General features: G+C 31.6%; 1 protein-coding gene across 1 annotated transcript in view; it reads right to left on the reverse strand.

The window, feature by feature from the left end:
- Positions 1 to 5,077: 5,077 nt before the first annotated feature.
- The window catches only part of LOC139488773 (uncharacterized), a 45,888-nt gene continuing 23,896 nt past the window's right edge, over positions 5,078 to 27,069 (reverse strand). Inside the window, exons 15-20 of the mRNA XM_071274663.1 lie at positions 26,349 to 26,414; positions 25,378 to 25,440; positions 23,617 to 23,699; positions 21,511 to 21,577; positions 19,965 to 19,989; positions 5,078 to 7,787 (exon numbers count right to left, since the gene is read on the reverse strand). Of these exons, the coding sequence (XP_071130764.1) occupies positions 7,753 to 7,787; positions 19,965 to 19,989; positions 21,511 to 21,577; positions 23,617 to 23,699; positions 25,378 to 25,440; positions 26,349 to 26,414 (339 nt within the window). The 3' untranslated portion in view covers positions 5,078 to 7,752. The remainder of the gene's footprint in view (positions 7,788 to 19,964; positions 19,990 to 21,510; positions 21,578 to 23,616; positions 23,700 to 25,377; positions 25,441 to 26,348; positions 26,415 to 27,069) is intronic.

Below are 27,069 nucleotides of genomic sequence, written 5' to 3' on the forward strand. Positions count from 1 at the left end.
AGTGTATCAAAAATCTAGTGAAATGTTTGTATCGTAGGGCTATCATGACTAGCAGTGACACGGACAGTGAATTAAATGTATGCAATTACTTTTGCAAATAATCTTACATGTTTTCAATTTGTTTCTTAATCCGTTATAAATCAAGAGGACTTGAGCGGCCAAGCAATACACGTACAGTTTCATTCCCTGACATTCCTCATGTGTAAATTAAAGGTCATTTTCATTCTAAGATAGGTTGATGTGTGGGTAGAACCGCACTTACATTTAAATGTTTTTTTCACAAGACGACGGGCGTATCATACTGCTTTTATTCTGTTTCTGTTGATTCCGTTAAATACCAATTCCTCAGAGCAATTGGTACTTTGCGGAACGGAACGGAACGGAAAAATAAATTAAAAAGTTTAAATCAGATTCAACTTGATCACTGTCTCTAATCATCGTCGGAACGGGCTGTTGAAGGCCTCTTTTTTTTAAATATAATAACCGATGGAAGGAGAAAGACTTTTTGTGTAACCTGCCTTTGTGTTAAATTTTTTATTATTGATCAAGTCGAAAATGCTATCTAAAACACATACCACTCATGCAAAAAGAGGTGTCAGACAATTTTTGTTATCATACTGCTTTTATCACATTATAGATGTCTGTTTCCGTTGATTCCGTTAAATACCAATTCCTCAGAGCAATTGGTACTTTGCGGAACGGAACGGAACGGAAAAATAAATTTAAAAGTTTAAATCAGATTCAACTTGTCACTGTCTCTAATCATCGTCGGAACGGGCTGCTGAAGGCCTCTTTTTTAAAATATAATTACCGATGGAAGGAGAAAGACTTTTTGTGTAACCTGCCTTTGTGTTAAATTTTTTATTATTGATCAAGTCGAAAATGCTATCTAAAACACATACCACTCATGCAAAAAGAGGTGTCAGACAATTTTTGTTATCATACTGCTTTAATTACATTAAAGATGTCTCTTTCCGTTTTTTTCCGTTAAATACCAATTCCTCAGATCAATTGGTACTTTGCGGAACGGAACGGAACGGAAAAATAAATTAAAAAGTTTAAATCAGATTCAACTTGATCACTGTCTCTAATCAAGGACGACGTGAGGTCAGTCTAGATATCATAATGCATGACTTGCAAATGCGTTAATTTCATGATAATTTATCAGGACAATCCGACATATTCATCAGTACAGAATATTTCCCGATGTTATACATTATTACACATTTCACCTGTGAAGATGAGATTAAGTATACATTTGTGTTATTTGTATATGGAAAACCGTAAAACACAGAAATTTTAAAGTTTGTTTTGTTTTAAAGATTGTTCGAAATTTTGATAAATGCCCCCTTTGGATACCTTAAATGAAATTCCGTTCCGTTCCGTTCCGTTCCGTAAAGTACCAATAGCCCATTTAAACATATACAAATTTAAAAAATTGTTTGATTGAAATGGGGATGTTTTCCTAGTTGCAAATATACAATCGTTGAATTAAAATAACTAAAACTTTTCAAACGACATTTTACGAAGTATGTACTTTAAAAACATTGGCTTGGTTGGTTAAAAGTTTGGGACTTTTATGTACTGTTTGAAGCCAATCACCGATAAGTGTAACCTCAATTATTTATTTATTACAGATGATAATTACACAGATTTATGAAGTAAAATATAGACATTACTTGAAAACGATTTTTTACTAAAAAAAACAATTACCTTGTTTATCCTTAATAGTTTATCTGTCTGATATAATTCATAGTTTTATGTACACTGATGTAATTCATATCAAAAGTAATAAGCAATAGATAAATCTATTATTTCCATATATCAAACATCTGATGTATATACATTTGTATATTCAATAATGAGGCCACATATTTTTATATTGAGATGTATACTGAATACTTCTGCTGCATGAATATGAATTTTTGACAATACAATGCACATATATCAGGTACTAGCTTACATAGGTCATGCTAAATTACTGAAATCTTCATAAATTTAGCATTTTAGTTAAATTTTAGACTGTTTCATTCTTAAATGGAAGTGGCCGCATTTGTGTTCATTCTTCATATTTAAATGTAAGTTGTATTTCATGATGATACATAACATATATAAATTTGAGAGTAAACACGGATGCGGCCACTTACATTTTTGACCAAAACCATCTGAAAAGTGATATATAATGGCATACTTGATAATTTTTTTCATATTTCAGCTTGAATTTGAGCGTCTTAAATGACTTAATCAGTTAAAATATTTGACTGAATCGACTGAAAACGAATTCCTTAGAAGCTGGTGCACAACTTTAACATATGTTCAATCATTCTGAAGTTTCAGTTATCTGGTACAAAAACTGTTGGAGAAACGGATAATACAAAAAGGTATTTACTTTTCTAAGATCGCCCAACTATTCTATAGACGAAAGACAAGACGCAAGAATATCACATCAACATTGTACGTGTAACTCTTGGAATTTAAAATTAAGAAAATATTCGAAACCAAAAAATAAAAACAACAAACTATTAAACACGATAATCATTATTCTTCTTTAATACAAAATGAAACTTCGTCATCCGAAAGAGGACTACGCCACTACATGAGTTTATTTATAATTGTCATTCTTTTAATCGTATTTGTCAGTTACAGTCTGGCTAAAATATAGTTACAATAATTTTTATCGTTACTGGTTATCCTGTTTCCACCCTCATTTACAATAACATTTCGTCAGAAAGTACAGTGAATACGTTAGCTTACAAATGTCAATGCGACATAAGTTTATGATCTGTGGGTATTTTGTGTTGCTGGATACTTTCTTTACCATCAAATTTTCGTTTCACACTTGGTGTTTGTTTCTCATTTAATATTCCTTACCTTTTATCTTCTATATATATCTTTAAACTGAATCGACTAAACTGCATTTCGCGATCATCTCAAAGGCTACTATATGTAATTGCAGCAAACAGAAATATAATTTCGGTAAATTCAATGTGTGTTGGTCATAGGCATGTAGTTGTTGATAAAGTGAACTGAACTGAACCAAAGCTGGAAAGCTTTGTTTCCGATTTAGTCCTTGCATGATTAAGGCAGTTTCTATTACTTATAGTGTTTCTCTCACCAATTCGTCCTTTTCACTTCCTGCCATTAGATCAGATGACGCTTCGGATGATTGACTATACACATTTTTTATAACATTTTTTCTTAAGTTTTAGCATTGAATTACTTTATAAGTTGAAATAGAGCCGGTACACAGAATTCTTGTCAATAGTTCTTTTACCAATGATGACCCGATCGAATGTACAAGAGAGACGAAAGATAACTTATAATGTACAATTGACAATTTGACAACTTCAAATGCATCTCTAGATATATAACGTTTATTTTTCAAAACAAAAATTTTGTGAAACAATAATGTGTAGGTATGTAATAAACGACAGCTTCGCTCTTAAGTGTACCGGTATTAGAACTATAGTTTATTGTACCAAGAGTAGGAGATTAATTTTTAGTATGGTTAAGGTTGCTTTTGTTTCCTTTTCTATGAATAATTAGATCATCAGACCTACGTCTTTTAAATGCTTGAATATGGCTAAAATTTTCCATATATACTATAGGCCGTAATAGTGTTAGCCAGACGCCTTTCGTATACAAAAACCCTACTTTGGGTCGGTGCTTCTCCCTAGGTATCCCGTCTTTTTCGACCAATAAAAAATGACCGCAACAAAATAACACAATAATGCTGAAAGTTGCAAAAATACTAATCAATCAATTTAAGATTCTAATTTCGAAAGTATAAATTTCCCCTAAAGTTAGCAGCAATCTACCAACTTAACCTTCATCTACATTTCCCAACAAATACGTTATTCGAAGAGGTTGCAGCTGCTAATCAAACTTTATAAAATGTAGAAAGTTGATGAACCAGGGTTATTTCAAAGAATAGCTCGTCCCTTTTCTAAAACAAGTTTATCCTCGAACAATACAGGATGCTCTTGAAGCATTGATTCTATGTACTGACGTTGATTATCATCTTTATTAAGAGTTGAAGTGTTCTTTTATTTGTCTGAAATTTTTAACCTTTACTGTTTATTACTGATTATTAAATTTTTAATAATATCTTTTTGGTGTGGATCGGTACTTATTCGTCCCGCCATTGTCATGATTGTGTTATTGTGCTATGTCATTTTTGCTTATATATTTTGTCTGTAGCGTGTCTTAATGCATTTATGTTTTTCTTTGATGGCATAGTTGTTTGTTTTAGTAATTAAGAATATAACACCATGTTGAATGCTGTATCCCAATTTGTGACATTTTTGCCTATTATGTTTGTTTGTTTCACTCACACATTGTTATCTTTTGTATTGAAATTCTCTAATTAGTTATCAAAGGTACCAGGATTATAATTTAGTACGCCAGACGCGCGTTTCATCTACATAAGACTCATCAGTGATGCTCATTTCAAAATATTTATAAAGCCAAACAAGTACAAAGTTGAAGAGCATTGAAGATCCAAAATTCCTCTAAGACTGTCATACAAGTGAGAGATTTAATCCACCCATTTCGGCTTAAGGAAATGCCTGTACCAAGCCAAGAATATGACAGCTGATTTCCATTTGATTGATGTGTTTGAGATTTTTATTTTGCCATTTGATAAGGGACTTTCTAATTTTAATTTTTGTTAGAGTTTTGTATTTCTGTTATTTACTTTTTTTGTATAGGACCTACTATATTTTGGTGGTTGTCATATTGATGATGACTGTTGTTTAAGAATTAACGTTAATTTTTGTTGGTATATTGATGATTGACTCTTTAAGACTCTTTGGACCTACAAATTTTTTTTCGGGGAAACAGATGATTGACTCTGTATACCTACTTTCTTCTTGTTGAAGAGTGATGACAGACTCTTTGGATCAAATATCTATTTGTATAAGATGACTGAACATTGCGTTTTACAGTGCTTGATATTGTAGTAGTTTTTTTGCACTTTGTAAGTTAAAATCTGGACACATTGTATCCTTTTTTTATAACCATGTACCATGACCTTTTCTCCATGATTGTTAGATTAAATTCATAATCAAAGTGGAAACAAACAGATATATTTTAATGTATAAAAAATATAAATAAACCATACATAAATATGTGTAAACAAAGAAATATATTATTTAAAGAAACAACCTTCCCAGTAAAATATAACAGATCTAACAAAAAGTTCCAAGAAATAAGTCTTCCTGACCTAACTAGCAAAATTCACAGTCATGAGTTTATATTACATGGTAAATTAGATAGAAGATCATCATCTCAGGACTTTTTAAAAGGATTCAACAAATATTGTTCTTTCAATTTTGTTTTTAAAAGATTATTAAAATGAAAAAAAAAAAAAAAACTACATGTTTATACAACTACTGTATATCTCAAATCATAAGTAATGAACCTTTCAAATTATACAAATAGATATTTAAAAACCTTAATACTATTATAGAGGTTACTCTTTTTATCTGACCTGCACAAATTCTGACATTTTTTTTAAAAGATATGTAATAAAACATATAAAAAATATTTTAACAAAGGGAACTCTATTCAAATCAAACATACAGAAAATAAATTTTCTAAATAAACCTATACTTTAGTACATATATAACCATCCACCATATGTTTAATGGAGATTACTGATGCAACTAATTCCCAGCTCAGTTCTTTTAAACCAAATGTCAACTTTATTAGTTACTACGGTAACACTAGTAGGATGGTTTAATATTACATTCCTACTGACATGAGAATAGTGGGAGTGTCTGTACCAAGTCAGGAATATGAAAGTTGTTGTCCATTCAATTGATGTGTTTGACCTTTTGATTTTGCCATTCGATCAGAAACTTTCCTCAGAGTTCAGTATTTTTTTTACTTTTTACATTAACTTGTTTGCTACTATAGTAGAACTAGTGGGAGGGGTTACTATTTACTTCCTACTAAGATGAGACTACTGGCAGGAGTTAATATTACCTAAATGATAACTATAGTAGGGACTTGTAGAAGGGGTCAATATTAACTTATTAGTTTCTACAGTAAGACTAGAAGGAGTTAATATTAACTTGTTACTTACTAAATTAAAGACTGGTAGAATTGAGGATTAATATTAACGCTTTAGTTTCTACAGTAAGACTAATAGAAGGAGCTTAAATTATCTTGTTTTACTACAGTAAGACTAGTAGAAGGGGTTAAAATTAACTTGTCAGTTACTACAGTTAGACTAGAAGGAGGGGTTTTTAGTCACACACTTTCTTTGTATTGATAATGATATTAATAATGCCCAAAGGATGATTAATTGGTTAAACTTGGTTCAGAATATACAAATGCATTTTGAATGTGAAAATGTTTTCAGAAGACTGACACCAATTGATGACAATAAAACAAGAATTATTCAATATAATCATTCAAAAATATAATACAATAACATAATAATATTGAAAGGAAATGAGAAAGAAAAAAACCAAATACCCCAATAGAATATATAGATACCAATCAAAAAAAAGGTTACATACATAAAACAGATAACTTGCTCAATATATTCATAGCAATCAACCCTGCTGTTAAAAGTGATCATTATTGCTTGTTTGGCAATCTGATTTGTGGGCTGGTTGATAATGTGAAAACATGTTTGTAAATATAAATAAATACATATGGATTTCAATTTCTTGAATTGATCATGAAAAAATACTATGTAATAAGAATGGGTAATTATGACAACTTTTATGCCATACTAGGATCTAAAGAATGTTATGTAGTTAAGAAAACTGAAATCTAGCTAGCCAGCCAGTGACTATGGTATTTGATTACAATTGCTTTACCTCAAACAACATATGTTTTCATGAAACAGAAAAGAAAAAAAAAACAGTTTGCATATATCTATTCATTAACATAATTACTACAAATCCTATTAAATTCTTTGACACTATATTTGTTCTTGTTAAAAAATGGAATGTAATAAAACTTGTTCACAACCAGGTAAAATATAAAATGTTACACATTCTAACAGTACTATATTTCCTTCCAGACTAAATAAAAACCATCCTAAATCTTATATGAAATACCTGCCAACAACTGTATATAACTTTATTACTATTTGTATACTGTATACTATAAGTACAATTTAAATGATATTAAAGTGATTTTTATTAATATGATCTGAGTCTCTCTGAAATCTAATTTCGAACTTATAAAAAAAATATCTTTTCCCAAACTTCAATTCTTTACAAAAATATAATCGAATGTTAGATTCAGTTCAAGATTGAAGTCAAGAGAATATATTTTTTGGTTTAAATGATTTTATAAAGCTCAATTACTTTCTATCAGACTTCCATTTTTTACCAGATAAGTGGAATTTATTCTTTTACATCTTATAAAAGATTAACAAATTATCGGTAAAGTACGTTGTTTCAAATTTTCTTAGCCACCAGGCTACTCATAATCTGTTTATGTGACTTTGAACTGACCTTGGAGTTTGGTATTTTTGTAAATTCTTTTTTTTACATGCTATTCTGGCCAGTACAGTAAAATTTAACTGACAGTTGGTTTTGATTCATTTCTTTACCTTATGCAAATGGAAAAAAAATGTGTATGGATGGGACACATTTGCACCAAGTTAAATGTTGGCAGATATTGCACTGACTACAACATCAGGTAAAATGTTGGCAGGTACATAAAATGTCTTTCATCATATCATTACTGCCAGCTAGGTTGTTCTACTAAAAGTATATACTACTGTTGTCACAACAACAGGTGGGTTCTTTCAAATCCTTGAGCTACAAAAACAATACATAGTAAATATGCAATAAGAGATATATTTTGAAGTGAACAAACATTTATATGCAAAATTCTAGTGCATTATGACATAATACACCACTTTGATGATTGGAGTAATTGGAAAAAATGTTGTGAAATTACAGTTGATGTTTCTGTTATCTTTCAGTATTACAGTTGACCATTTAACAAGTCTTGAATTTAAATAAAAATAACGCTACTTCACCAGTAACACTTCATTTGAGACTGTCATATCCAAATTTGATGATGACAACTCTTCAAAGCCTTGCACCGACCATGCAAGGGCTGTATAGCCAGTCAAGATCGTTAAAAGCTCACATCATCAAAGCAATCGAAAATTATTTTTAAATGATTAAGATGGATTAATTGAAATCCATAGAATTTTTCAAAATATATAATAAAAAGTATGGGTTGCCCGACTTTTTTACGCTACAGGTTGTGCAAAATTGTTAGATTTTGTATAGATTATGCATGGATAATCCAATTTCCAAAGAAAACTACATGATAGAACTTTATGATAAAATATGAGAAGATAGCTCTAATAACATGCTTTCTCATAAGAAAAAGAAAAAATGGGGTCACAGCAATGCTTCCAAAATGGTCATATATTCTGGACAAATGTATAATGTCCAGTAAAAGTCCGGCTTGGCAAAGCATGAAACTGTCATCTTCTTTTAAGTTTTCAAGGCTTTCAAAAGATCTTTTTGATCCAACCTTTTGCCTTTAACAGCCACACATTTCCGGTCATAAAAGTGACATGATAATTAATTACTATCAAAGCAACCCCTACTTCAATACTTTCTAATTCTAATCAAGGCTAATTAGTTGTTGGACAGCTGAAATCTACATGTTCAGGTGACAGGTAAATTATTTTCAGTACTGAACATCGAATAAATTGATCGGTCTATTCAAAGTTATTGTTTACATTTCAGTGGTTTGTATCTAATTGATTTAGTCCAAAAGATTAAAAGTATATACATTTATAAACATGATTCCATGAAATATTTAAAAATGTTTTAAATGAAAAATCGTAAGAACTAAGTTGGATGAACTAGAACAAGTGAGGGCAGGTGTGCAGGTGGGACATTTAATTATGCATCCTACAATTCTTCAAAAATGCTAAGATTATCATTGATACCTGCATCTAATGTTCATTTTAAGTATTTTGTTGAAGAAATAACATGGAAAGAGCTTCTTCACTCAGTCATGCTTTGTAAACGTACACAGATTTTATGTATCCATTTCTGGTCCATGTTTTACCATTGTCAAGTCAACATGATCCGGTATTAGGAAAATGTAATTTTAAAAATGAAAGTCAAGTTTTTGACAACGTTATTTTGCACAAATAAAGAGTATAGGCAGATATGAGCATGCTGATGTGCACACTTACAATGATGCACTGCCAATTTAAGTTTACGTCAGAACATGAAATTCAGCTGAAAGTAAACTTTAATATCGTTTTTTAAAAAATCTAAAGTCAATCATTTGATCAGATATAAAATGTCCTGCTGCCTGAAATTATTTTGGAAGCCCTGGGTCACAGAACTTGTTTTCTTGCTACATATCAAAATAGGTAAATTCACAACACTTTTTATTATAAAATTACTATATCTGAGTTATTTCCTCTTATTTGGCAAAGTATGAAAACTAGACTCTAAAGAGCCTGTGTCGCTCACCTGTATTTACTGAAGCTTTGGAAATCATGTAAAATAAGGTTAAAATCATAATTTATAGTATAAGATATCATTAGATACTATAATAATATCTAAGATAATAGCAAAAAACTGCAAAATTTCCATAGAATTACTAACTCAAAGGCAGAAACTCAACAACTTGTTGTAGGATTTGTCTGAAAATTTCAGGGCAGATCTATCTCAATCTGATGAACATTTTTGCCACCAGTCAGATTTGCTCTAAATGCTTCAGTTTCATAGAAATAAACCAAAAACTGCATTTTACCCTATATATTATTTTTAGCCATGTTTGCCATCTTGGTTCACGGGCAGGGTCATTGGGCACATTTTTAAAACTTCATACCCTAATGATGATTGTGGACAAGTTTGGTTACATTTTGTCTAGGTAGTTTCAGAGAAGAAGATTTTTGTAAAAGATTACAAAAATTTAAGAAAAATTGGTAAAATTGACAATAAAGGGCAATAACTCCTTAAGGGGTCAACTGACCATTTTGGTCATTTGACTTATTTGTAGATCTTACTTTGCTGAACATTATTGCTGTTTACAGTTTATCTCTATCTATAATAATATTCAAGATAATAACCTAAAATGGCAAAATTTCCTTAAAATTACCAATTTTATATGGGCAGCAACCCAACAACGGGTACTTCAATTCATCTGAAAATTTAAGAGCAGATAAATCTTGACCTGATAAACAATTTTACTCCTGTCAGATTTGCTCTAAATGCTTTGGTAACAGAGATATAAGCCATAATCTACATTTTACCCCTATGTTCTATTTTTAGCCATGGTGGCCATCTTGGTTGGATAGTTGGATAGACCCTGGTGGATAGTTGTCTCATTTGCAACAATTTTGACATAAAATGCATTTTACACTTGTTCCAAGTTGGACAAAGACCATTTGCTGTTCTTTGACCTTTAACCTTTAAAATTATTAAGTTTCTTTAAAATATTGGAAATCAGTCTTTGAAAATAAAGATGCAGCAAAAGGGGGTCTCACTAATTAGCGACAAGAAGCATCATGAAGCGCCAAGAAGCGACAAGAAGCGTCAAGAAGAATAAATTTAGCAACAATAAGACTATTAAGGGACAAGAAAACATTTTTTTTTTATTAAATATAAAGAAATATGCATTTCATTTTTTTTTTAATATATGGGCAGAAATAACTTGATAATTTTTGATAGATGAAGAAATTAAACTATTTCCTTTCCCCAAGAGGAAAACCCTTATCCTAAGGAATTTAGTTTGACACGGTGATGTGGAACATCAAATGAGATTAACAAGGCGTGTGTCCCTTGTTTTATTGCTACAATAACATCCAATTAACACCTTCAACTTTGTACACCTGTCAGACTATACAATAAGACGCGCCAGAATATACAAACATTTTAAAAAGTGAACACTCAAAATTGTCAATAATTTCCTTTAATCTTCAATCAATATGCATAATCATGATAAATATCTTTAAATGAGGCAATACACAGAGTAAAACGATGAAAACTATTCACATTTTAATTTTGTATTTCTCTTGTTTGATTTCAGTTCTTTGTATTTCACAATTTGTGTTTGTATTTTCTGGACAATGATGAACAAATAAGGCATTTTGCAAGTTTATTATATATTGTACAAAGACAGTTTTTATAAGATGAATATATTATTGTTCTAAAACACAAGAAAAAGTAATATCATAATACGACAGGGTAAAAGTAATACTTGCTCTTATACATAATAAATAATACAAGAGTGCACACACTGAAATGTCTTGCCTTCTTTACTAATCATTGATATTATGTTGATAGTCCTAAAGATAAAGCTTTATTACAACTGTCACATAAACTTAACATTAACCAAAATAGCTAAACAAAGACCAATGAACCATGAAAATGAGGTCAAGGTCAGATGAACCATGCCAGGCAGACATGTACAGCTAACAAAGCTTCCATACAACAAATATAGTTGACCTATTACTTATAGTTTAAGAAAAATAGACCAAAACACAAAAACTTAACACTATGCAATGAACCGTGCAATTGAGGTCATGGTCAAATAAACCTGCAGGACTGACATATAGATCATAATATATTTCCAAACACCAAATATAGTTGACCTTTGGCATATAATATTAGATAAAAAGACCAAAACTTAAAAACTTAACTTTGACCACTGAACCATGAAAATGAGGTCAAGGTCAGATGACATCTGCCCGCTAGACATGCACACCTTATAATCATTTCATACAACAAATATAGTAGACCTATTGCATAAAGTATGAGAAAAACAGACCAAAACACAAAAACTTAATTATAACCACTGAACCATGAAAATGAGGTCAAGGTAAGATGACACCTGCCAGTTGGACATGTACACCTCCTAAGTCCTTCCATACACCAAATATACTAGCCCTATTGCTTATTGTATCTGAGATATGGACTTGACCACAAAAACTTAACCTTGTTCACTGATCCATGAAATGAGGTCTAGGTCAAGTGAAAACTGTCTGACGGGCATGAGGACCTTGCAAGGTACACACATACCAAATATAGTTATCCTATTACTTATAATAAGAGAGAATTCAACATTACAAAAATTCTAAACTTTTTTTTCAAGTGGTCACTGAACCATGAAAATGAGGTCAAGGACATTGGAAATGTGACTGATGGAAACTTCGTAACATGAGGCATCTATATACAAAGTATGAAGCATCCAGGTCTTTCACCTTCTAAAATATAAACCTTATAAGAAGTTAGCGCCGCCGCTGCCGCCGGATCACTATCCCTATGTCGAGCTTTCTGCAACAAAAGTTGCAGGCTCGACAAAAATAGCGTGTAAATAAATGTAGCAATTAGATCTATGATTCAATTTTTTTTTTATCAATATAAACTTTCTTGTCGCAAAAATCATTTTCTTTTGCATATTCTTTTAATATTTTAATAGTTATTTGGAATAAGTAATTTTAATATAAAAAAATTTTTCTTGTCGCTAATTAGTGAGATCGGCAAAAGGGTTTTTATAAAAACAATGTGTAAAGAAAATTCAGAAAACATGATCAATGTTTTCCACCAATGAAACAAGATCAAGTGATTGTGTAATTTTATTATATATTTCCTATTAAAACATCAGCCATGTGTAGCCTCAGTTCTTTAAACTTTCCTCACTCACTGAAAAAATAACATGCTGTCAGATTGGGGAAGGGAACATTTCTTGGATTTTTTCCATATTTAAGAGATTTGTATCAGTATCTTTGGAGTTTACAGCATGCAGGAAGGGAGACAGTTAATGTAAATCAAAGCTTTTGAAAGTTGTATTTTGAGCAAAAAATATATTGTAAAGGCTTGGATTCCTAAATCAAAATTAAAGTTATTTTTAAGACTTGACTTAACTGTCAATATTGGTTCCTTCTTCTATTGGAGGTATTTTGGCCTTAAATTAAAACCGAAAGACTCCAATAGTCAGGTTGCACAGGTTTCTTCAACAACAGAAAATACTCTATGATATATATTTAAATACCGAGTATACGTAAATCTAAAATGTAAAAAAATACCCAACCCCCCTCCTAAAAAAACAAAACCAGATGCTCCGCAGGGCGTAGCTTTATACGACCGCAGAGGTTGAACCCTGAACGGTTGGGGCAAGTATGGACACAACATTCAAGCTGGATTCAGCTCTAAATTTGGATTGTGATTAAATAGTTGACACAGCATAGGTTTCTGACACAGAATGAATGTGTTCTAATGAACTTAAAATTTTTGTTTTCTCTTAGAGCAATTCACTATGCTGTTGAATATTAATCCTCTCAAAACAAGAATGTGTCCTCAGTACACGAATGCCCCACTCGCACTATCATTTTCCATGTTCAGTGGACCGTGAAATTGGGGTAAAAACTCTAATTTGGCATTAAAATTAGAAAGATCATATCATAGGGGACATGTGTACTAAGTTTGAAGTCGATTGGACTTAAACTTCATCAAAAACTACCTTGACCAAAAACTTTAACCTGAAGCGGGACAGACGGACGGACGAACGGACGGACGAACGGACGGACGGACGGGTCAAAAACATTATACCCTCCGCAACTTCGTTGCGTGGGGTATAATAAATAACATTCAGTGATAACAAGCAGTTTTTTTTACATCTTAATATTTTATGATGTATTTAAATGAGTAGTTATTGTTGCAAACTCCATTAGAAATTTTAATTGAGATTAGTTTTGGAATAAGGGAAAGGGGGATGTGATTAAAAAAATTGGGTTCAATTTTTCTCATTTGAAATTTCATAAATAAAAAAGAAAATTTCTTCAAACATTTTTATGCCCCACCTACGATAGTAGAGGGGCATTATGTTTTCTGGTCTGTGCGTCCGTCCGTCTGTCCGTTCGTCCGTCCGTCAGTCCTGTTTCTTGTCATCGCAACTCCTCTCAAACCACACAACAGAATTTCACGAAACCTTTTCAGATAATAAGGACATACTATGTAGTTGTGCATATCGACGGGAAATTGCGATTCAATTTTTTTTCTAGGAATTACTCCCCTTTGAACTTATTTGCTTCAATGTACTACTGCAACAGTTTGTCATCGCAACTCCTCTCAAACCACACAACAGAATTTCATGAAACCTTTTCAGGTAATAAGAACATACTATGTAGATGTGAATATCGACAGGAAATTACGATTCAATTTTTTTCTAGGAGTAAAGCCCCTTTGAACTTATTTACTTTAATGTACTACTGCAACAGTTTGTCATCGCAACTCCTCTCAAACCACATAACAGAATTTCACGAAATCTTTTTATATGAAAAGTACATATTATGTAGTTGTGCATATCGACAGGAAATTACGATTCAATTTTATTTCTAGGAGTTACGCCCCTTTGAACTTATTTGCTTCAATGTACTACTGCAACAGTTTGTCATCGCAACTCCTCTGAAACTGCATAACAGAATTTCATGAAACCTTTTCAGATAATAAGGACATACTATGTAGATGTGCATATCGACAGGAAATCACGATTCAATTTTTTTTCTAGGAGTTACGCCTCTTTGAACTTATTTGCTTTAAGGTACTACTTCAACAGTTTGTCATCTCAACTCTTCTGAAACCACAGAACAGAATTTCATGAAACTTTGTAGATAATAAGGACATACTAAGTAGATGTGCATATCAACAGGAAATTACAATTCAATTTTTTTTCAAGGAGTTATGCCCCTTTGAACTTATTTGCTTCAATGTACTTCTGCAACAGTTTGTCATCTCAACTCCTCTGAAAACACACAACAGAATTTCATGAAATTTTGTAGATAATAAGGACATACTATGTAGATGTGTATATTGACAGGAAATTATTATTCAGTATTTTTTCTTATACAATTTTTTTTTCTTATACTTATTTAATTTCTCCAATGACAATGTGGGGACGTGGGGTATGTGAGCGTGCTCACTAAGGTTCTTTAATTATAATTTATCAGTTGGTAGTAAAAAGTGAATATACATTGTATATTGTATATAACAAAGATTTAAGTTGATTCTGGACAAAGAAAGATAACTCCAATTAAAAAAAAATCTTGCTATTGCACAATATTTTGCAATTAGATATTTCTTGCTTACTATTCTGGACAAAGAAAGATAGCTCTAATTAAAAAAAAATTTGCTATTTCACAATATTGTGCAATTAGATATTTCTTGCCATTGCGCAATACTGTGCAATTGAAAAGACTTGCTATTGCACAATACTTAATATAATAATTTTAGATCCTGATTTGGACCAACTTGAAAACTGGGCCCATAATAAATCAAAGCCTTAAAGGCTGTAAAAGCAATTGCTGCCATGTTAATGTTTGGGGACTTTTATTTTTCATCCACATATATACAAGAATTAAACCTGACATGAGTGTTGCCTAGTTAAAAGTAAGAAGGTTTTAACTTTATATAAATAAAAGACTTTAGCAGAAAGTCATTTTTAATATGTTTTATATTTCACAAGGAGACAACACGTTTACCAGGCTAAAGTTGGGTCAAATATACATGTGCTGAAACATATAACTCAAAAAGAAATCATCATGGATTATCCCCTGGTAGTGTTTGTAACTTCCTTGGCAATAATTTCCTTTATTGATTTAATTCATTGTAATTTTAACAATTTTCATTATTAATTTATATTTAACCATTAACACAAATGATTAAGTTAAAACATTTCAACTTTCCAGACGCAAATGTTAAAAAACGGGAAAGAAATAAAATATCTTACAAGACATAAACATGTAAAGAATAAATGTATATTTCAGCTTAATAAAAATATTTTCATAATGTTACTTTGTCATCATTTTTAAAACTAAGTTCCAAACATTATTGCTCAGTTGATATGTGTCCTTCTGATGCGGTACGAGCACAGGCACTTGTTTCTATCCATAGGAAGGTCGATTATCCATATAAATAGTTTTATATGGATAGTCGACCTTCCTATGGATAGAAACAAGTGCATGTGGGTACGAGATAACTACAACTCTCATGCAATCCCGAAAAGGGGGGTCATCACAGACAAACATGACATTAAATCGTTATCACTGAACTAGTATATATATTGTATAGGGGCCAGCTGAAGGACGCCTCCGGGTGCGGGAATTTTTCGCTGCATTGAAGACCTGTTGGTGACCTTAATTCTGCTGAACATTGTATGTTTTTCTATGGTCGGGTTGTTGTCTCTTTGACAAATTCCCCATTTCCATTCTCAATTTTATTATACGAACAAGAACAAACAGCCTATGTTGCTTTGATATTTATCAATTTTCAGGAAACATTTGCGAAAAATGATCTTCAATATTTCGAAAACATGTGAAATAAAATTGCTAACACGGTGGACCGTCGAGTGTCAACAAACGTAGTAGACTTGTTCACTGAAAAGACGAGGATAATGGTTTCATCTGACATTTGTTATGCAAACCCAGTTTTGATCATGATATTTAAAAAGACGTACTTTTTTTCAATCTATGTATTAATAAACTAGAAAATTCCAAATTGTAAATATCTCTTCATCTGGACCGACTTGGCATCTACTACGTTTGGACGGGTCCATTTCATTAGTAAGGTGCGATAAATATTACGGAGTTTTGACAGAAAAGGAAAACGAACTTATTGTTATGTGTTTTCAACAAGGGTTTCGTTCCGCTAAATTATTTGCGCAAATAAAGTTTGTCTATTTTTAGATTACAGGTAATAATTTGACACTACGCATTAACCTGTGTAGTGATTTTGATTTTACGATAAATGTATGAATGAACGATAATTTTATGAATGAACAAGAGCACCTGACCTCTTAAAGAAACACAAATTAAACATAAAAAACCGTATTTATTAGGAGATAATTCAGTTAAATTTTCAATACTAAATCAACAACTGAAATGAATCCATATTTTGTTGAAACATCGTACGAACGGCGGAAAACGGAATCGCATTTATAAAAATGTACTTTTTTTCACTCGGACTTCTATGTTATTTGATAGTCAAACGGTTGACCCTTTAAATACAAAAATACATCTACAAGAACATATTCTGAAACTTCTTAAATCCACTAACTTTTTTTTAAAGTTTCAAGCTATGTATTGCATTAGAAAACATACATAGGTGTTAAAGAATGACTGACCAGGAGCCTGTTTAACAAAATACTATGGCTTGATCTGGGCGGAGTCTCTGATCTGGGTCACAAAGATGGCCATACGCGACGGCATAAAAGCAATTGCTTTAAAAATCTAAGTACATTTTTGGATTCAGCATATCAAAGAACCCCAAGATTTCAATTTTTGTTGAAATCAGACTAAGTTTAATTTTGGACCCTTTGGACTTTAGTGTAGACCAATTTGAAAACAGGACCAAAAATGAAGAATCTACATACACAGTTAGATTTGGTATATCAAAGAACCCCATTTATTCAATTTTTGATGAAATCAAACAAAGTTTAATTTTGGACCCCGATTTGGACCAACTTGAAAACTGGGCCAATAATCAAGAATCTAAGTACATTTTTAGATTCAGCATATCAAAGAACCTAACTGATTCATTTTTTGTCAAAATCAAACTAAGTTTAATTTTGGACCCTTTGGACCTTAATGTAGACCAATTTGAAAACGGGACCAAAAGTTAAGAATCTACATACACAGTCATGACAGTTAGATTCGGCATATCAAAGAACCCCAATTATTCAATTTTGATGAAATCAAACAAAGTTTAATTTTGGACCCTTTGGGCCCCTTATTCTGTTGGGACCAAAACTCCCAAAATCAATACCAACCTTCCTTTTATGGTCATAAACCTTGTGTTTAAATTTCATAGATTTCTATTTACTTATACTAACGTTATGGTGCGAAAACCAAGAAAAATGCTTATTTGGGTCCCTTTTTGGCCCCTAATTCCTAAACTGTTGGGACCTAAACTCCCAAAATCAATACCAACCTTCCTTTTGTAGTCATTAACATTGTGTTTAAATTTCATTGATTTCTATTTACTTAAACTAAAGTTATTGTGCGAAAACCAAGAATAATGCTTATTTGGGCCCTTTTTTGGCCCCTAATTCCTAAACTGTTGAAACCTAAACTCCCAAAATCAATCCCAACCGTTCTTTTGTGGTCATAAACCTTGTGTCAAAATTTCATAGATTTCTATTAACTTAAACTAAAGTTATAGTGCGAAAACCAAGAAAATGCTTATTTGTGCCCTTTTTGGCCCCTAATTCCTAAAATATTGGGACCAAAACTCCCAAAATCAATACCAACCTTCCTTTTGTGGTCATAAACCTTGTGTTAAAATTTCATAGATTTCCATTCACTTTTACTAAAGTTAGAGTGCGAAAACTAAAAGTATTCGGACGCCGGACGACGACGACGACGACGACGACGCCGACGCCGACGCCAACGTGATAGCAATATACGCCGAAAAATTTTTAAAATTTTGCGGTCGTATAAAAACTATGACAACCTCTAGAAAGGGGAGTGCACAACATCAGTAGAGAGGCAAACAATTTGTGAAGGTTTCAAGGATTTGGGTAAAAAATTGTAGGATTAGCTGATTCCATAAATAGTTGCTGTCTTTTTACTGCAGTCACATGTCTAGTAAACTGTGAAGTCCAAAGCAATTAGACATATTTCCATGTTTCCCCAAAGTCAAGGTTTATTTTTCTAATTTGGCATATTTTGGATAAAATCTTAAGTGCCACAACTTTGAAGTAAACAACATAAAACCAAAAACTTTAATATGTTATGGTTCCAGAAATTAGATGGACTTCAGGAAGAACAGACAGATCAACAGATGGATTGACAGACACATAAATTGGAAAATATAACGCTATGGTAGGTGGTCGTAAAAGTGAAAAACAATTCCTTAGTAGAAGGTGCACAACTTCAATATGTGCATAATGTTTCAGTAAAGTTTCAAAGAAATGGTTTGAAAACTTTGGTGTTAGCTGCACAAAATTGATAATAAAGAGTTAGTATGTTAAAAAATAAGAAAAAAATCCTCATACAATCACAAAATTCTGTGGATTCATTTATTTTTTTAGGGTATAAATTTTGTTGCTTGCTAAAAACTTTCATTCTATAGGATTAATAATTTTGTGGATTTAACAATGTCTGCATAAGTTCCTGTAAACGTTTTGCAGTCTTTGAACATTTAAATTCACTGTTCCCCATTACACACATTTTCCACGAAAATTGATATCAAACAATTAATAATGAATCCACAGTAGCAGATACAGACTTCAATAACTATGGATTCATTCTGTCAAGCTTCAGCAATCTGGGTTGAAAACTGTAGGAGAAGTTGTTTACACAAATTTGTGGCTACTTTTCTTTGTCCCTTGTCATCAACATACTAGTACTATAAGCCAGATATTTTGCACATTGTGCAACTTGGCCAAAAATAACCGACTAAAAGAGTAATTCAAAGACTTTGGAAGGGTGTAAATTAGGGTGACTTTATTTATCAAGTTATTCCATTAGGAAGAGACAAACCAAGGAAACAAGGGTGTAAGCTTATTTATTTGTACCTTTTTTCCTACTTCCATAAGTTACACCACTCTTTGATTAGATGACATATCAATGAAAGTATCTATAGAAATCACAAAGAAGAAGTGACTAGACATGCTTATCATGCATTTACATTTGGATTTTATAAATTGTTTGAATATATTCTTATAAACAACAAGTTTTCACATTCTTTCAATCCATAGTCCTTAGTTGTAAAGGTGCACATTTGAAACTTTGCACTATTGGAAATAGTTGCATAGCACCATTCTTCGAAAAGCTAGGATTTTTATTGGAGAAAATGGGCTAAATGAAATGCAAAATTTTATTATATCATGTTCACAGTTTTCAATTACAAAAGACTTATGTATCACAGTATTTAACATTAAAAAAATATCAACTTGCAGAGACTAATTACAATTTGAAATGATATGAACATCTTATTCTACTTCATACATACCTAATGTGCATAGAATCAATTTTGCCTGCAACAAATAAAATCTGTATATAAGAAAATTCATAACAGATTTGTTTTAAACAAAAGGAGTAGGTCCGGTAAGACCCCTTTTTGGCCCCAAAATATAGCAGTTTTACAAAATTGTTAAATTATAGATTTTTACTTATTTATTGAACAGAAGAATGCTTCTGCTACATAAATATGGGCTGTTTTTGGCAATACAATGCACATATATCGGGTTGTAGCACCATTAAGTCATGCTAAATTACTGAAATCTTCAAAATTCTAGCATTTTAGTTAAATTTTAGACAGTTTCCGTGTAAAACGAAAGTGGCCGCATTCGTGTTCATCCTTAATATTGAAATGTAAGTTGTATTTTATGATAATACATAACATATCTAAAGGTTGTGGATGAACACGGATGCGGCCACTTTCATTTTTGACAAAAACCATCTATAAAGTGACATTTTTCGGCATATTTGGTAGATTTTTCATATTTGAGCTTGAATCGGATGGTTTTTAATGACTAAATCAGTAAAAATCTTTCACATAAACTAATTGAATCAAGTAAAATAGACACTTAAGTGTTTAAAAAGTGGTCAAAATCTTTCGTGAGATGAACCTGAAATTTGAGGCCAAAATCAGTCCTTACCGGACCTTCTCCTTTATTTGCTAAATTAAAACAAAATGAATAAGACACAGGTAAATCGTACTTATTAGGTCTTTTCCAAAATACAATATTAATATATACAATATTAATTTTATGAGCTTTCATGAAGTCAAAACAGTTTATTGAATATTATACGAGCTATAAATTAAAAAGAAAAGAAACGGAAGAAGCAAAGATTGATGATGTCAAAGATAATTGTGGCACATAGTAACAATAACACTTTATGAAGGTACAAGAAATCTGTTTGAGTTTTTGATGAAATTTAAGAACAGATTTGTTGTACCTTCATAAAATATTATTGAAACTAATATAACAGATATATTGTTAACAAGAATATGTCCCAGGTACACGGATGCCCCATCTGCACTATCATTTTCTATGTTCAGTGGACCATGAAAATAGGATGAAATCTCTAATTTCGCATTTAAATTAGAAAGATCATATCATAGAGAACATGTTTAATAAGTTTCAAATTGATTGGGACTTCAACTTCATCAAAAACTACCTCGACCAAAAACTTTAACCTGAAGTAGGACAGACGAACAAACGGACGGATGCACAGACCAGAAAACATAATGCCCATAAATGGGTCATAATAAAAATATGAAAGGTTACTACAATCTAATGTTTGAAGGGTTTTCTGTCTATGAAGAAATAACATAAAAAATTTGGTGCACACTGAATAACGCGCGTAGTGGGTTATTTAACAGTGTGCACCAAATTTTTCAATTCAAAAGACCATTTAACAAAGATAATGGTAGCACCTAGAAACATTTCCTCATACTTGATATCAGGTATTAAGTTTATCTATTTTTGGTGAAGTTACATTTAAACTTTTATAATGATTATTATGAAATAAATCTGTTGACATTATAATACCTGTTCTTCAGTTCTTGCTTCAAACACGTGACACAGAAAGTTACGAGCTAAACTGCATGTTGTCTCTCTGAAAACATTATAAAATAATTAATTAAGTGTTGTCTATACAGTCACACATTTTCATATGTTTAATATAGTTCCACCTATCATTACTGAACTTCAGCAGGCACAAGAGAAAAAGGCCAAATATGACAGATAAATTCAGATAAATGAAATAATTTGCTTGATTCTTTAAGTAATTAGTTCATTTATAATACATCATGTACCATTACTTGTATGATTGTTTTTATTTAAGTTTTGTTATTCCACTGATCAAGATAAAAATCTTGGATGGATGGATTAAGAAGAAAATGCAACTTGTTTATGTGCCTGTTCAAAGGCAGTAATCTTTTGTTAAACTATAAATTCAGAAGTTATTGCCAGGCTTTTATCAATGTGACATGGCCAGGTATGCAATAATAGATGCACACAACAATTTCTAAATTTACAGAATATTAAGGTTTTTTGTTGAATTTGGTACTGATGGCAAATCAAATCTTTCTTTAAAATATCTAACACATTTAAAAACTCTAGATGAATTACAGCTGGCCATACTGCATAGACCCCTGTCTCTTGTTGAAGACATTGACCTGTGGATGTTCTTTTCTTCTGTTGTTTAGTTGCTGTCTCATTGAATTACACCCCACAACTCTTTTGATTTATTGTAGCACATTCATTCATCAATTTGAGGACAATATGTTTAATATATATACAGTCCGCCAAAAGTTAAGCACCACCGAAATATAACTGGCAATATTTTTTTAACTATTGCAAAAAAAATATTAATGTTTGGTGTTATGAATTACCTTTAACATACACTAAAAAAATTCATTAAGACCAAAAAGATTGCACTCCGATAAAGCAGTCAACCAACCTTTTATCAAAGGTCATATGTGCGTTTATAAATACACTGTTTCTCCAGGTGGTCGTGTAAGTGTTCGTACATTGGTCCGTCGACTTTATAGAGGCAAACGAAGAGCACGTTGTGGTGTATAGAGACCTGTACCTTCAAGCAGGCACTCTACCGTCAGGTTTAAATGGGATAATGAACATCTATGCTTGAACATAAGAACCTGACAAAACAATCATTGGTCAGATGGGAGTCAGTTTCCTTTACTGCCAGAAGACGCCATAATACGAATTTCGCAGGGGAAAAAACGGCCTATGACCAAAAACAATATTTGCACAAGGACTGCATGCATTGCTGGTTGTGTTCCAGTACGGGGTTGCTTCTTATACCGTTATAAGCTGGGTATGCATATTCTGCAGGGTAACATAAACGGACAGAGATACAGAGATTTGGTGCCTTAACATATTGTAGTCCGTCATTTTAGTAATCTCCAACTTGCGTCAACATTGTCAAGACACTTGTACCTGAATGACAACGCTATACCACGCAGGGCAAGAATTTTAACCGAGTCCAAAGAGCAACCAGCCATTTACACTAATTTTTGGCCTTCCTTGACTCCATGCATGAACCCTATCAAACATGTCTGAGATGCCATTGTCGGAAATCTCAATCGCAGAGATTCACCTTTACAAAAGTTTGTCGATTTAAAAGTGGCATTTGTTGTTTAATGCAACAGATTTCCTCAACTAAAGTTTTGAAGGCTTGTACCGAGAAAGATAGGTCGTGTTATGAAACTGTACCGGAAATGAGGTTGTTACACATGCTATTGACTCAAATATTGACATTAAATTTGCCAAACATACCAAAGATTATGTGTAGAAAATTTTAATGGTATTGGGTGATTAATTGTTGTAAAAAAATAAAATCACAGTGAAACTTAAATTCCATTTCTTAATTGTGTAATTTACACTATTTCTATGAACGAAAAACCTATATGCATAGAACCTTCATAAGTGACCAAAATCATATTTGTGGTTTGTTTATGGTATACATTAGCAAAATTGCTATATGATTGTTTTCTATTTTTCGAGGAACAATTGATTTTTTAAATTTGAAAAAAAATCGATGCAATAAAAGTAGGTGGTGCTTAACTTTTGGCGGACTGTATATATATATATACAGTTTAAATATTATTTTTCTGCATTGTTTACTCTTACCCTGCAATGTATCCAAAGTATTTCATCAAATCAGTTCTCCTTCCACATGCTGAAATTTCTGTATAGGTTTGGCGTAAAATAACCTTTGAAAAATAAGAAAAGTAAAAGAACAAAGTTTCAATGGCTCCCTATTTGCATATATTTTTTATTCACCAAGAGCATTAACTGAAAAAAAACTAAGAAAAAAACTTTTTTAATAAATATCCTAATACAAGAAATGTAGGCATGAGATCCCTAAAAATGTAAAAATAAAGAATTTAAGGTAAAAGTAAATTCTGATGATCTATAAGCCATACCCACATTTCCACGGAAAGAGCGTCATACAAATTTTAATTGGCAAAATATGTAAAAAAAAAATTGGTAAATATAACCATTGCAGGGCAATAACTCAATAATGAGTTTATAAGTCCAGTCAAACTAAAGTTTGAACCTCGAACTAATTGCAACAGAAAATGTTTTAGTTCTCATCTATAGCGTTTAAGCTCTAAATATACACAGAAAAAAGTCCCATAAAGTCTAACTTGAGGAAAACTCAAATTTTGCATTTTTAATTTCTTATGGAAATAAACTCATCATAGATACCAGGACTAAAATTTGTATATACACCAAACGCGCGTTTCGTCTACAAAAGACTCATCAGTGACGCTCAAATCCAAAAAAGTTAAAATAGCCAAATAAAGTACAAAGTTGAAGAGCATTGAGATTCAAAATTCCTAAAAGTGTTGCCAAATACAGCTAAGGTAATCATTGGAAAGGGAGATAACTCTACAAAAGTCAGTCTTTATTAGGTCAGGTTTTGGTTGATTTTCTTATAATTCATGTAAAATATGATACTTTGATGGAGTTTAAGTTCGTATTTGACTATATTATTAAATCTTCTGCTTATGAAATGTACAAAACCGAAGTATTATAAGTTTTTTTAGATTTTTTTGGCACATTTTTCATTGAAGAAATTGCAAATTTGTGGCTTTGAGACCATTTTGAAAAAATAATGTGAATATTTGGTACTGTATATATCTGTTAATTATATTTGTTCAGCATCTACCTTGCTTAAAGAAATTTTAAACCACAAAAAGAAGAATATATGCTTTATTAGTTTTATTCAATTTGAGATTCTTTACCTTGACATGATTAAAATCTAATAAATGGTCAACTAATGAATTATGAAATCTAGGTTGTAGCTTGATAAAAGATATGAAAACACCTTTAGAGTTGTTTGATATACTCTAAAGATGGCTAAAATTTCAAGAATCAATACATTCTGTTGAATAGAAGTGGTAAAGTTATAATTTTGAATAAATTTTTATTGATATTTCTGCCTATTTTGCATTTTGTGACTTGAATATGTTGAATATGTCCATTATCACTGAACTAGTATACATATTTTTAAGGGGCCAGCTGAAGGACGCTTCCGGGTGCGAGAGTTTCTCGCTACATTGAAGACCCTTTGGTGGCCTTCGGCTATTGTCTGCTCTATGGTCGGGTTGTTGTCGCTTTGACACATTCCCCATTTCCTTTCTCAATTTTATAGCATATATTACATTGACAAATATCTGGAAATGTTCATGGATGAATAGATCAATGCACTATATTATATGCATCAAAAAGGTAGTGATCAACCTTGGAAGATTTAGATGTCAAGTCAGTACCATAGGGTGTTGATTGCATGAAATGCAATCTTTGCCCATAAATGCTATAGAACAGATTTAATTTTATGGAACAGTTTTCTTAAATTAACCAAATGAGAAAACTTAATTGTACCTTGTTGTTGTTGGTAGCATCACTTACAATGACATCCTTCTCCCTCAAATCAATCAAAACTTCCTGAAATATTTACATTTTAATCCTTAGTAAACATTAAATACCAAAAAGCTAAAGTCTACCATTATCTGATACTACTGGCCTCTGTTGAATGTACCTTTTTCACAGTATAATCACTAAATACAGCTTTGACTCTATAAGCAATGACAAGCTCTTTAATTTGATCTTTGATAATTTATGCCACACAACAGTTTAAATTAAACAAACCTCTTTCTTACATTTCATCAATATGCATTTAATCATGGCTATTAATCATCAATAAGCTGTTTATAGAACATTTAAAATACCCCACAGATTTCAATCATTGATGAAGGCTGTTTAAAAGACCTAACATCTGCACCATTTATACTCTGCATACCAGCTAAGGTACTGACATGAGTAAAGTAAAAATAAAAATAACTGTCACTGACTAAGATAAAACTTGTGACTATAATGGCAGCAACTATGAAAGTCAGAAATAATGAAAATACCTCAAAACAGTTTTAAATTGGTACACATGATATATGAGATATCAGATGCTTAACTGTAGAGCACAATAAAATTTCATGACAAATTATGCAATATCTTAGGTGTTGGTTTTCCTGTTAAACATTTTTCTTTTTAAAACAGCACAAGATAAGGGCTGTTCCATAAAAAACTATGTCCTGCCCCCTGGGATGGCAATTTTTTTTTAATATTTTATGTGGGTGATTGTATTTGAAAGACCAAAATGCAAAGATAGTGTTCTTCTATTTCTTTTTTTATTTCTTTGGGTTGTGGGGTTTGAAAAATAGCCATCTCTTTGGGGGGACATAGTATTTTCTGGAACAGCGCTAAAAAATTAATTGTTGCAAATGGCTGAACTAAAAAGTCAGGATGGAGCATTAAAAACTATTGTGTTATTGATTGGTGAACAATAACAGTATACTTACAATTACTTGTTTGTGATTTCTAAGCACTAAATCTACTCCATCTTCTATTCTGTTTACCCTGCCATCCTATAATTAGAATACACTTTCATCATTACTTGTGAGATAGAGGTTTTTGTGGATTCTGTAGGGAGTGGTAAACCAAGAATTTTCAAAATGTTCAATGAAGTACAAATTTCATCAAACCCAATTAAAAAATACTAATTTTGCTCAATCTATGAAAATTGAAACAAAACAAATAAATGATTCTGAAGAAATATATCTAACTGTAATAAAGGATATTATTTTTGTCAATTAAACCAGTCATTTTCTGAGTTTTCTATGATTACATATAGCACTGTGAATGTATTCCCTTGATCTTTAAATTTCCTTTCTCCTAGCAGCATGGATTTTTAAAGTGAAACATTGCTCTTATCTATGTGCTTGAACTTTTGCTTGTCTTAAAAACCAATTAAAAGAATCTTATACCAAGGAATTATTCCTAATACCAGTCAAGCTCTTTAATACAGAAAACTCTTTTACATACACATACATGTATATAAAAATTTGAATTTATATAACAACAACTTAATAAACAATATGATTTTACTCATATTCTACCATATATGTTTAATACAGTTGCACTAGAGATGTTTTAATTAAACATAAAACTTGTCACAATTTGAATAGAACACAACATTTTACATTATTTTTTATCCATTAAGGGCATGCAATACAGTTTTTA

The sequence above is a fragment of the Mytilus edulis genome, chromosome 9, assembly GCF_963676685.1.
Source record: "Mytilus edulis chromosome 9, xbMytEdul2.2, whole genome shotgun sequence".
Classification (NCBI taxonomy): Eukaryota; Metazoa; Mollusca; class Bivalvia; order Mytilida; family Mytilidae; genus Mytilus; species Mytilus edulis.